The sequence below is a fragment of the Oncorhynchus masou genome, chromosome 28, assembly GCF_036934945.1.
Source record: "Oncorhynchus masou masou isolate Uvic2021 chromosome 28, UVic_Omas_1.1, whole genome shotgun sequence".
Classification (NCBI taxonomy): domain Eukaryota; kingdom Metazoa; phylum Chordata; class Actinopteri; order Salmoniformes; family Salmonidae; genus Oncorhynchus; species Oncorhynchus masou.
Genome location: NC_088239.1, coordinates 42959645 through 42973734, shown reverse-complemented (window position 1 = coordinate 42973734; position 14090 = coordinate 42959645). Strand labels below are relative to the sequence as shown.

At 43.4% G+C, this 14090-nt stretch overlaps 1 protein-coding gene across 1 annotated transcript in view; it reads left to right on the top strand.

Moving 5' to 3' along the window:
- sardh (sarcosine dehydrogenase) overlaps window positions 1-14090 on the top strand; it is a 108659-nt gene that overhangs the window by 18803 nt on the left and 75766 nt on the right. The window contains exon 8 of the mRNA XM_064942086.1: window positions 10578-10682. Coding sequence (XP_064798158.1) covers window positions 10578-10682 — 105 coding nt within the window. The remainder of the gene's footprint in view (window positions 1-10577; window positions 10683-14090) is intronic.

Genomic DNA, 14090 nt, shown 5'->3' with positions numbered 1-14090 from the left:
CCAAACAATGGTCAGTCACGTAGGCATTCGGGAACAGGACAAAACCAAACAATGGTCACTCACATAGACATTCAGGAACAAGAGAACGCGTCAGCAACAAGCTCCAACAAAAATAACATCTCAGGGTCCTTCTCATTACATTTTGGCAACATCAACCTATAACTGATTTAAAAAATAAATACAAATATTTTTAGACATTTATCCCTCATTTCAATCTTGTAGTGTTAAACGATCTTCAACAGCTGTTCTTTAGTACATAATTCGAACAGTTCCTCTGATGGAAAGGTAATGAACTCATCTACATTAGACACCATAGTCAGAAGTAAATACTTTAAAAATTCATGCTCTTCCCCTCTGCTGAGCACACCAAACCGGACCACAACAAGAGAAATGACAATCACACTGGGCACCACAGAAGAGAGATGAGATCTATATGGGGGAGGCACACTGGCAGATTCCCCCAACCCACGGATGTGCCCCCGAGACAACTGCTCAGTCCAGACACAACACAAAAATAAACAAAATAACGATGCCCAACGTATTCCAAAGTGAAACATGTAGCGACGGGTAGCCTAACAGGGGAAAAGAAGAAAGGCTCTAGCTCCGGGTAGCAAGTGGCACTACCCTACCCAAATATCCCACTGAGGTACACAGCAGATTGTATTCACCTCAGACCGATGTCCCAACAGCGAGTAGAGCGAGAGTTTCCAGCCTGGGCAGGGGCCTGAATACTAACCAATGTTACTCTCTCCAACGCAGCACACAACCAACCATCCACCGCAGTGGCAAGTTTACCAAACAGGCAACCAACCAACACTGGGCCTACCAAACATTACAACTTTACAGCTGTAACAAAAGATACAAACAAAGCACTTACAGAGTCCTCAAACATTAACTCTACGTTTTCTCCCCAACACAATACAAGCCCCAACAACAGTAGTATTCGGCCCACTGGCATACGCTACCAGACAACACACTTGGCTCATGACGTCACCGGACCACCAAAATCACTGATGCGTATCTAATGCACTGTACCAAACCACTTTAGAATATGCCGTGAAGACCAACCAAAGCACATTCCAATAAGCATTAACCCATCAATATGCAACAAAATACTACACACCAAAATGTCTAGCAAACCAACATTATGATCCCGGGTGACTCGCTCCACAAAGCGAGAAACGCACCTTTTTCAGATCACAGACGAGCCCCCACTTGTCACGAACCGGCTAAAAGTCCGTAACAAAAAAGGGAGACTGTGAAGATAAGGAATAACAAAAATGTATTTATTAACAGAAGTAAACTAAATACAATTAACAGTGGTGTGTGTGTGTGGTCAGTAATCAGTAGTGTGAGTGTTTAAGTGCATAAATGTGATAATGAGGGGTGTTGAAAGGTGCCAAAGCAAACAAACAGCCACAAAAAAATTAGCAAACACAACGTGCCATTGGAACACAGGAGTGATGGTTGCTGATAATGGGCTTCTGCACACCTATGTAGATATTCTATGAAAAATCAGCCATTTCCAGCTACGATAGTCATTTACAACATTAATAATGTCTACACTGTATTTCTGATCAAGTTGATGTTATTTTAATGGACAAAAAATGTGCTTTTCTTTCTTTCTTTTTTCAAAAACAAGGACATTTAAGTGACCCCAAACTTTTGAACGGTAGTGTATATTGGGAGTAGTGTCTTTCCTCAGCCACAGTGTGTTATATTTGCAAAAGTACTATCTCACAACTCAATGTAACCTTCACTCTTGCACTTAAATGTAGAAACACAACGTGCCAATTTAAAAAACAAGCCACAGGAGTTTTTTGAACGAGAATAAAGACTTTTGAGAAGTAAGACATGTATAAAAGCAACAGATACCATTAATAAGAAGGATCTAGAAGCGTCTCATATGGTGAGCTACCGAGTGGCTAGGACAGGCAAACCCCATACCTTTGTGAAGGACTTAATTATTCCCTGCTGCTGCAGATGTGGCTGGGACAATGCTGGGGAAAAAAGTCCCAAAAAACTATACAGACAATGTCTTCATCAAACAACTGTTTCAACGCAACAGTGACATGGCAGGAGATCTGAAACAATTACTGATCTGCATACAAGCCAGTGAATTCTATGCGTTACAGCTGGATGAGTCAACAGACGTGGCGGGCCTGGCACAGCTCCTGTTATATGTCCGTTACATTTATGGGGGTGGGGGTCAATTAAGGAAGACGTCCTCTTCTACAAACCACTGGAAACCAGGACAACAGGAGAGGATATTTTTAAGTACTGGACAGCTTTGTGACATCAGATGGACATTGGTGGTGAAGATGTGATGGGGTCTGTACTGATGGCGCAAAAGCCATGACAGGGAGACAGTGGAGTGGCTCTTGCTGCCAAGGGAACACCTGACAGCTTGAAAGATGTTTTGGACACTACAGTGAAAAATGGTTAACTTTGTTAAAGCAAGGCCCCTGAACTCCCGTGTATTTTCTGTATTATGCAATTATATTATTTTACTACATACAAAAGTGTGCTGGTTATCAAGGGGCGAAGTATTGACACTTTTTTAAATTGAGAGACGAGCTTTCTTTTACTGACCATTTTCACTTGTCTGACCGCTTGCACGATGATGAGTTTCTCACTCGACTGGCCTATCTGGGTGATGTTTTTTCTCGCCTGAATGATCTGCATCTAGGGTTACAGGGACTCTCCGCAACTATATTCAATGTGCGGCACAACATTGAGGCTATGATTAAGAAGTTGGAGCTCTTCTGTCTGCATTAACAAGGACAACACGCAGGTCTTTCCATCGTATCTTTTTTGTATGCAAATGAACTGAAGCTTACGGACAATATCAAATTTGATATAGCGAAGAACCTGAGCAAGTTGGGTGAGCAATTATGCAAGTACTTTCTCGAAATGGATGACACAAACAACTGGATTTGTTATCCATTTCATGCCCCGCCTCGAGTTAACTTACCGATATCTGAACGAGAGCCTCATCGAAATTTCAACTAGCGGTTCTGTGAAAATATAATTAAATCAGAAGCATGAGAACTAAATAAAGGCACAGACTGTGTGTGAAATGATTTAAGACTGAGACTCTCTCCAATACAACCCAACATTGCAGAGTTATGTGCATCCTTTCAAGCACACCCTTCTCAATAACCTGCGGTGAGTTACTCACAATTTTCAATGAACAAATAAGGTTTTATATGTAAGATGGTTAAATAAATAGCTAAATTATTGATGAATATTATATTATTATTTGTGCCCTGGTCCTATAACAGCTCTTTGTCACTTCCTACGAGCCGGGTTGTGACAAACTCACACTCATTCTTATGTTTAATAAATGTATAGTGTGTGTGGCAGGCTTACAATCATCGCAAAAAACAACATTTGAAAGTGCGCTGAACCTGGTGCTGGAGGGGGTACACAGCTGGAGGTTGAATGTTTTGAAGGGGTATGGGACTATAAAAAGATTAGGAACCACTGATGTAGAGAACGGAGTCAAAGATGGTTTATGATGAAGATTCCTAGAAACTGCTTCTCCAATAGAAATCCCCGATCACGCTTGTAGGCGATGTCAAGGCCATGTTAGATAGCCAACCTCATGAGCAGAAACATGCTCAGTCATGCCCAACTGAGCATGTAAACTCAGCAAAAAAAAAGAAACGTCCTCTCACTGTCAACTGGGTTTATTTTCAGCAAACCTAACATGTATGAATATTCTTACAACTCAGGCAACTCCGGCATAAACGGGCATAAACAAGTTCCACATACATGTGACTAATAGAAATTCAATAATGTGTCCCTGAACAAAGGGGGGGGGTTAAAATCAAAAGTAACAGTCAGTATCTGGTGTGGCCACCAGCTGCATTAAGTACTGCAGTGCATCTCCTCCTTGTGGACTGCACCAGATTTGCCCGTTCTTGGTGTGAGATGTTACCCCACTCTTCCACCAAGGCACCTGCAAGTTCCCAGACATTTCTGGGGGGAATAGCCCTAGCCCTCACCCTCTGATCCAACAGGTCCTAGATGTGCTCAATGGGATTGAGATCCCCTTCCGCTGGCCATGGCAGAATACTAACATTCCTGTCTTGCAGGAAATCATTCACAGAACGAGCAGAATGGCGGGTGGCATTGTCATGTCAGGATGAGCCTGCAGGAAGGGGATGATGGAAGAGGATGTCTTCCCTGTAACGGTGTGCTGTGACACACCGCCCCACACCATGACGGACCCTCCACCTCCAAATCGATCCCGCTCCAGAGTACAGGCCTCGGTGTAACGCTCATTCCTTCTACAATAAACGGGAATCCGACCATCACCCCTGGTGAGACAACCGCGACTCATCGGTGAAGAGCACTTTTTGCCAGTCCTGTCTGGTTCAGCGACAATGGGTTTGTGCCCATGTGTTTGTTATGTCTGGTGAGGACCTGCCTTACAACAGGCCTACAAGCCCTCAGTCCAGCCTCTCTCAGCCTATTGCGGACAATCTGAGCACTGATGGAGGGATTGTGCGTTCCTGGTATAACTCGGGCAGTTGTTGTTGCCATCCTGTACCTGTACCGCAGGTGTGATGTTCGGATCTACCGATACTGTGCTGGTGTAGTTCCACGTGGTCAGCCGGTGCGAGGACAATCAGCTGTCCGTCCTGTCTCCCTGTAGTGTTGGCTTGGGCGTCACACAGCATGGACATTGTAATTTATTGCCCTGGCCACATCTGCAGTCCTCATGCCTCCTTGCAGCATGCCTAAGACACGTTCACGCAGATGAGCAGGGACCCTGGGCATCTTTCTTTTGGTGTTTTTCAGAGTCAGTAGAAAGGCCTCTTTAGTGTCCTAAGTTTTCATAACTGTGTCCTTAATTGCCTACCGTCTGTAAGCTGTTAGTCTCTTAACGACTGTTCCACAGGTGCATGTTCATTAATTGTTTATGGTTCATTGAACAAGCATGGGAAACCGTGTTTAATCCCTTTACAATGAAGATCTGTGAAGTTATTTTGATTTTTACGAATTGTCTTTGAAAGGCAGGGTCTTGAAAAGGGGCCGTTTCTTTTTTTTTGCTGAGTTTATGTGCTGTCAAATCAAAGGCACTCCTACATAAAGTTTTTTTTTTTATTAAATTGTTTACCTGTCAGTAAAAAAATATATGGAAAATAGAATCAAATCTGGATGGTGTTAACCGAGTGGCGCAGAGGTCTATGGTACTGCATCTCAGTGGTTGAGGCGTCTATACAGACACCCTGTTTCGAATCCAGGATGTGTCAGAACCACCCGTGATCAGGAGTCCAATAGGGCGGTGCACAATTGGCCCAGCGCCATCCGGGTTTGGCCGGTCATTGTAAATAGGAATTTGCTCTTAATTGACTAGTTAAATTTTTAAAAATCTAATGATTGAAGGGAGGAGTTGAGTGGAGCTGAAGAGTGGGATTAAAAACAACAAGATGACTATACTTTGTCTGTAAAATGTATATAGTATGTATGAGCTGGAAGTAGAAGCCTAAGTGTTATTGTTTACTAGTTTACTCCAATTAGGGGAAGGGTGGTAGGGTTAGGAGAAAAATGTGTGTGTATACAGTATCAGTCTAAAGTTTGGACACACCTACTCATTCAAGTGTTTTTCTTTATTTTACATTGTAGAATAATAGTGAAGACATTTAAGACTATGAAGTAACATATGGAATCATGTCGTAACAAAAAGTGTTAAGCAAATCAAAATATATTTGGTATTTTAGATTCTTCAAAGTAGCCACCCTTTGCCTTGATGGCAGCTTTGCACACTCTTGGCATTCTCTCAACCAGCTTCATGAGGTGGTCACCTGGAATGCATTTCAAGTAGCAGTTGTGTGACGTAAAAGTTCATTTGTGGCTCAAACGTATTAAGAAGGAAATGAAGCCCAATCAGTTGTGTTGTGACAAGGTAGGGGTGGTATACAGAAGATTTGTTAAAAGACCAAGTCCATATTATGAACCGCTCAAATAAGCAAAGAGAAATGACAGTCCATCATTACTTTAAAACATGGTCAGTCAATGCAGAAAATGTAAGGAACTTTGAACGTTTCTTCAAGTGCAGTCGCAAAAACCATCAAGCCCCTATGATGAAACTGGCTCTTATGAGGACTGCCACAGGAGAGGAAGACCCAGAGTTACCTTTGTTTGAGAGGATAAGTTCATTAGAGTTACCAGCCTCAGAAATTGCAGCCCAAATAAATGCTTCAGAGTTCAAGTAACAGACACATCTCAACATCAACTGTTCAGAGGAGACTGCATGAAGCAGGCCTTCATGGTCGAATTACTGCAAAGAAACCACTACTAAAGAATACCAAAAAGAAGACTTGCATGGGCCAAGAAACATGAGCAATGGATATTAGACTGGTGGAAATGTGAGATTTCTGGTTCTAACCACTGTGTCTTTGAGACGCAGTGTAGGTGAACGGATTTTCTCTGCATGTGTGGTTCCCACCGTGAAGCATGTAGTAGGAGGTGTGGGGGTGCTTTTGTGGTGACACTGTCTGTTATTTATATAGAATTCAAGGCACACTTAACCAGCATGGGTATCACAGCATTCTGCAGCGATGCGCCATCCCATCTGGTTTGCGCTTAGTGGGACTATCATTTGTTTTTCAACAGGACAATGACCCAACACACCTCCAGGCTGTGTAAGGGCTATTTGACCAAGAAGGAGAGTGATGGAGTGCTGCATCAGATGACCTGGCCTCCACAATCACCCGACCTCAACCCAATTTGAGATGGTTTGGAATGAAGGAAAAGCAGCCAACAAGTGCTCAGCATATGTGGGAACACCTTCAAGACTGTTGGAAATGATTTCTCGTGAAGCTGGTTGAGAGAATGCCAAGAGTGTGCAAAGCTCTTCAAGGCGAAGGGTGGCTACTTTGAAGAATGTAAAATCTAAAATGGTATTTTGATTTAACACTTTTGGGGTTACTACATGATTTCATAGTTTTGATGTCATCACTATTATTCTACAATGTAAAATAAAGTAAAACCCTTGACTGAGCAGGTGTCCAAACTTTTGACTGGTATTCTATTTGACATTTTTATCATAATTCAGTAATAATTGGTGGTGAGGGTAGGCAACAACATCTCCACCCCGCTGATCCTCAACACTGGGGCCCCACAAGGGTGCGTTCTGAGCCCTCTCCTGTACTCCCTGTTCACCCACGACTGCGTGGCCACGCACGCCTCCAACTCAATCATCAAGTTTGCGGACGACACAACAGTGGTAGGCTTGATTACCAACAACGACGAGACGGCCTACAGGGAGGAGGTGAGGGCCCTCGGAGTGTGGTGTCAGGAAAATAACCTCACACTCAACGTCAACAAAACTAATGAGATGATTGTGGACTTCAGGAAACAGCAGAGGGAACACCCCCCTATCCACATCGATGGAACAGTAGTGGAGAGGGTAGTAAGTTTTAAGTTCCTCGGCATACACATCACAGACAAACTGAATTGGTCCACTCACACAGACAGCATCGTGAAGAAGGCGCAGCAGCGCGTCTTCAACCTCAGGAGGCTGAAGAAATTTGGCTTGTCACCAAAAGCACTCACAAACTTCTACAGATGCACAATCGAGAGCATCCTGGCGGGTTGTATCACCGCCTGGTACGGCAACTGCTCCGCCCACAACCGTAAGGCTCTCCAGAGGGTAGTGAGGTCTGCACAACGCATCACCGGGGGCAAAATACCTGCCCTCCAGGACACCTACACCACCCGGTGTTACAGGAAGGCCATAAAGATCATCAAGGACAACAACCACCCGAGCCACTGCCTGTTCACCCCGCTATCATCCAGAAGGTGAGGTCAGTACAGGTGCATCAAAGCTGGGGCCGAGAGACTGAAAAACAGCTTCTATCTCAAGGCCATCAGACTGTTAAACAGCAACCACTAACATTGAGTGGCTGCTGCCAACACACTGACTCAACTCCAGACACTTTAATAATGGGAATTGATGGGAAATTATGTAAAATATATCACTAGCCACTTTAAACAATGCTACCTAATATGTTTATTTACCCTACATTATTCATCTCAGATGTATACGTATATACTGTACTCTATATCATCTACTGCATCCTTATGTAATACATGTATCACTAGCCACTTTAACTATGCCACTTTGTTTACTCATCTCATATGTATATACTGTACTCGATACCATCTACTGTATCTTGCCTATGCTGCTCTGTACCATCACTCATTCATATATCCTTATGTACATATTCTTTATCCCCTTACACTGTGTATAAGACAGTAGTTTTGGAATTGTTAGTTAGATTACTTGTTGGTTATTACTGCATTGTCGGAACTAGAAGCACAAGCATTTCGCTACACTCACATTAACATCTGTTAACCATGTGTATGTGACAAATAAAATTTGATTTGATTTAATTAATTGGAGTTGGCCCGATTTTATTAAATTCTGGCCTTACCCACACCTCCTTTAAGACTCCATATTGTTTAATCCGTAGGTGCTACAAAAATTGGTGTCATATGAAGCTTTACTGCGTACTCTATAATATGAGTAGTATTTTGATTTCAAAAATATAAACATGAATATTGAAAATATATATATTTTTTTACATTTGGGCAAAAAAAAAATCTATATTTTTGAACATAATATATACTCTACTGACAGAATGGGATCTCTGCTAGTTTTGTTTTTATAGACAATTTAACCAATCACAGCCCTCCTTTTACTTGTATCATTGCACATACTGCAAATCACCAGCAAATTGGGACCATTTTTGAATACATTTTCACCATCACTCTGTTGGTAATGCTTGTTTTCATGTTATTTGATCAATATGTTTTTTTAATTTGATGTGGATGTTTTGCATCTTTGCCTATAACTTTGCACCTTTTTGATGTAAATATTTTGAGGACTGGGTTTTGCACTTTATGTATTCCATTAGAATGACAGTCGTAGAGAAAGGGTCAGGGCAACAACTCTTACAATTCCAACTATTGAATCCTGCAAGATAATGTTCTTAATTATTCAAATACCTTTTTTGGCAAAGCGGAGATGCTGGAAATGTTTTTGCCCACACTACAGGTCTATATTGGTCCGATAATACTAGTAAAGGCCCAGTGCACTACAGGTCTATATTGGTCCGCTAATACTAGTAAAGGCCCAGTGCACTACTTTTGATTATTTAACCCTCACAATGGTGAAAAAAGTAGTCAATTGTCATACATGAGTAAAAGTAAAGATGCCTTAATAGAAAATGACTCAAGTGAAAGTTACCCAGTAAAATACTATTTGCGTAAAAGTCAAAGTAGTTGGTGTTAAATATACTTATGTATCAAAAGTAAATGGAATTGCTCAAATGTACTTAAGTATCGAAAGGAAAAAGTATAAATAACATAATTCCTTTTATATTAAGTAAACCAAGTGGCACAATTTGTCATTTTTTTATTTTTTATTGACGATAGCCAGGGGCACACCAACACTCAGACATAATTTACAAACAGAATTTGTGTTTAGTGAGTCCTCCAGATCAGAGGCAGTAGAGATGAGCAGGGATGTTCTCTTGTGTGAATTGGACCATTTTCCTGTCAAAATGTAACAAGTATTTTTGGGTGTCAGAGAAAATGTAAGGAGTAAAAAGAAGATTATTTTATTCACGAATGTAGTGAAGTAAAAGTTGCCAAAATATAAATGGTAATATACAGGAAAGATACCCCCCCAAAAAATAGTACTTTATAGTAATTTTTACTTAATAAGTACTTTACACCACTGCACGGCTATGGGCCTGGGTAAGGCCAATATGTCATAAATATGCCAATTTACTATAAAATATTAATCATTCTGGTTGTGTCGGTTCAGTCTCCGTCTTGTTTATTTTATTTTGATCATAGTTGTAATTTCTTTTATGGCTAAACATTTTTGTAAAGTGCATTTGAATGGTTGACTTGGCTACTGGCAGACTTGGCTACAGCAATTGGCCAACTTTTGGGCAGTTTTGTAGCGTGTTTCAACTGTGTTATGTTTCGCTCCGGTATCCATGGAGACCAAACTGCCACTAGTCAATCAGCCAGTGATTGTGAACCTTCTGCCTACTAGTAGGTCAGTAGTGACCTCCCGTTTTGATTCATATCCTCGGATTTCTGATGACTGTTCTCTATTGTATAGACTGATTGGGTTCTGCATGGGGAGAGCGAGGCTAGCTAGCTACTTCTATCGTCGATGAGGGACAATGGTGACCATTTCCAGACCATAATCAGTACCGGGGAAGAGTGGCGGCTGATGCTCACATGGATGGGCATGCCGCTGCTCCTCTCTACGGCGGGGCATGTCTTTTGATGAACTATTATTGGGCAAGTCTGAGACATAACTATAAGACTGCCCAGAACGCTGTTTTGGAGCCTGATGATCGCTGATCTACTGTTTTGTTAAGCCTTAGATGTGAAACCCAAGTATGCTATGCAAGTAGGCTATGTCTGCTGTGTTTTATAGTCCTGTTTGTTGTTCTAAGATGATCATTGTGCCTGTGATCTGTTAGGAGTATACTGTTTTGAAGATCTAAAGAATGTCTCTCTTCCTTCCACCCTTCTAGAACATGCCCAATGTGAGGGACCATGATGCATCAGTCTACCTTCGTCTCCAAGGTGACGCCCTCTCCGTGGGGGGTTACGAACAGAACCCGGTCTTCTGGGACAAGGTATCGTGTGTGTGTGTGTTTTCATTGTGTTGACATACTGTGAGCGGGATGTCATTGGTGTTTGTGACACAGGAGGTTGGTGGCACCTTCATTGGGGGGAACGGGGATGGGTTTGTAAGGATGACTGGAGCAGAATGGGTGGAATGGTATCAAACACATGGTTTCCATGGTTTCCAGGTGTTTGATGCCATTCCATTTGCTCCGTTACAGCCATTTATTATGCGCCGTCCTCCCCTCAGCAGCCTCCTGTAGTTTGTGTGTATTGGGTTGTGCACTATACGGGTGCTTGTGTACAGTATTTGACCTCTACCTGTGAGAATCTTTATGTTTGTGTGGTTGTCCATGTGTGTTTGCTTATATTGCGCGCCCGCGTCGTGAGGTGCAGTGAAGCTCGCAGAGAGGCATGCTGCTTGTTGATGTCTCACTTTCACAGGCCAGTTAATTGCCATGCTCTGTTCCTCTGGCGTGTCAGTGGATTGTTGTATCCGCTCCCTACTCACACAGCCTGAGGAGAAGCTCCAGCAGGATGTGCACAGATAAGCACACACACACACACACACACACACACACACACTCATTACTTCACCAGCCACTGAGTGTCTGTGGCTCCCTTTCCCCTTTATCGCACTCTTATTCGCTCGCTCACTTTTAGCTAGGGGGTATGCAGCCTTATGAGGTTACAGCAGGACACAGATTGAGATCTGAGTGTTTTGTGTTGGTCTAGCTGGAGCGTGTCGTGTTCTGTCGGTGCACACTGGCTCTGACCGGCTCAATGTCAATATGCCCTCCTCACTCCTCTCTGTGGCGCGTGCTCAGTTGGTGTGGTTCCTGTTCAGTCTGCAGGTACCGTACCTAATGTGCTTTTAGTCACACACACCAGCCAGAATCGCCTCTGACCCCCAACTCTGGAGCCAGAGACCACGTCACACAAGTCTGTTTAACAGTCACATCTAGCCAAACAATTCGACAGCGCTAAATTACCTTACACCTCAACCCGGATAAAGGAAAGTTTTTGTCCTTTCCGCTCTGTCAGCACGAGCCTTCAAGAGTTCGAAACGAAGTGAGAAAAGGAAAATGCATTTAGTACAGAGAGGGAGAAGCTGGGTCTGTGGATCGATATGTTAGAGAAGTTTAGGAGAAGTTGAAAGTTTAATCTGGTGTTGGGAGCTCCCTCGGGGCCAGGCCTCGACTGATAATGAGGGGCTGTTGTGATGGAAAATCACTGTGTGTGCGTACGTGCATTCTTGCGGGAAAAGGTCACAGTTACTTGGCTGGCCCTGCAGCCTCCCAACTTTTTTTCTTTTCTTTCTTTAAATCTTGATCCCCGTCTTCTCTTTACAGCATCATTTCATCCACTGTGGCATATGCATGTGGATGTGTTCAGCATTTCCCTGCTGAGTGCTCTGCATCATCTCTCTCGCTCTCTCTCTGTCTGTTTATGTGACATTTGAAAGATGGGTTGAACGGTCTGTGTGTGTGTGTGTGTGTGTGTGTGTGTGTGCTTCCATAACTGTTCACCGATGTGTACTAAATGTTTGCGAAAGCCGTGTCTTGTTGAAGATGGCACAAGTGCAGCGCAGCATTGTTGTGTCCTTGGTTGAGTTAACACTGGTGGGGGTTGTTGTGTCCTTGGTTGGGTTGATGTGTCCTTGTTAACAACCTCCTCCCAGCTGCCCACTGCACTGATGCTAGGAAACACTTTCACCACTGATAAATCTATGATAATAAGCATTTTTCTACAGCTGGCCATGCTTTCCACCTGGCTACCCCTACCCCGGCCAACAGCTCTGCACCCCCTGCCGCAACTTGCCCAAGCCCCCCTCCCTGCTTCTCCTTCACCCAAATACAGACAGCTGATGTTCTGAAAGAGCTGCAAAATCTGTATCTCTACAAATCAGCTGGGCAAGACAATCTGGACCCTCTCTTTCTAAAATGATCCGCCGAAATTGTTGCAACCCCTATTACTGTTCAACACACTTTTGTATCGTCTGAGATCCCCAAAGATTGGGAAGCTGCCGCGGTCATCCCCCTCTTCAAAGGAGGAGACACTCTAGACCCAAACTGTTATAGACCTATATCCATCCTGCCCTGCCTTTCTACAATATTCGAAAGCCAAGTTAACGAACAGATCACCGACCATTTTGAATCCCACCATACCTTCTCCACTATGCAATCTGGTTTTCGAGCTGGTCATGGGTGCACTTCAGCCACGCTCAAGGTCCTAAACGATATCATAACCGCCATCGATAAAAGACATTACTGTGCAGCCGTCTTCATCGACTTGGCCAAGGCTTTCAACTCTATCAATCACTGCATTCTTATCGGCAGACTCAATAGCCTTGGTTTCTCAAATGACTGCCTCGCTTGGTTCACCAACTACTTCTCACATAGGCCTGTTGTCCGGACCTCTGGCAGTCTTTATGGGGGTGTCACAGGGTTCAATTCTCGGGCTGACTCTCTTCTCTGTATATGTCAATGATGTCGCTTTTGCTGCTGGTAATTCTCTGATCCACCTCTACGCAGGCGACACCATTCTGTATACATCTGGCCCTTCTTTGGACACTGTGTTAACAAACCTCCAAACGAGCTTCAATGCCATACAACACTTATTCCGTGGCCTCCAACTGCTTTTAAATGCAAGTAAAACTAAATGCATGCTCTTCAAACGATTGCTGCCCGCACCTGCCCACCCGCCCATTATCACTACTTTAAAATATGTGGACTACAAATACCTAGGTGTCTGGTTAGACTGTAAACTCTCCTTCCAGATTCACATTAAGCATCTCCAATCCAAACTAAATCTAGAAATCGGCTTCCTATTTTGTAACCAAGCCTGCTTTACTCATGCTGCCAAACACCCTCGTAAACTGACTATCCTTACCGATCCTTGACTTTGGCGATGTCATTTACAAAATAGCCTCAGACTGCATCCAATTTGCTGAGCAGAGTTTATCACAGCGCCATCTGTTTTGTCACCAAAGCCCCATATACTACCCACCACTGCGATCTGTATGCTCTCGTTGGCTGGCCCTCGCTACATATTCATCGCCAAACCCACTGGCTCCAGATCATCTACAAGTCTTTGCTAGATAAAGCCCCGCCTTATCTCAGCTCACTGGTCACCATAGCAACACCCACCTGTAGCACGCGCAGGTATATTTCACTGGGCATCCCCAAAGCCAACACCTTATTGGCCGCCTTTCCTTCCAGTTCTCTGCTGCCAATGACTGCAAAGAAATGCAAAAATCACTGAAGCTGGAAACTTATATCACCCTCTAACTTTAAGCATCAGCTGTCAGTGCAGCTTACCAATCACTGTACCTGTACACAGCCAAACTGTAAATGGCACACCCAACTACCTCATCCCCATATTGTTATTTATATTTTTGCTCTTTTGCACCCCAGTAT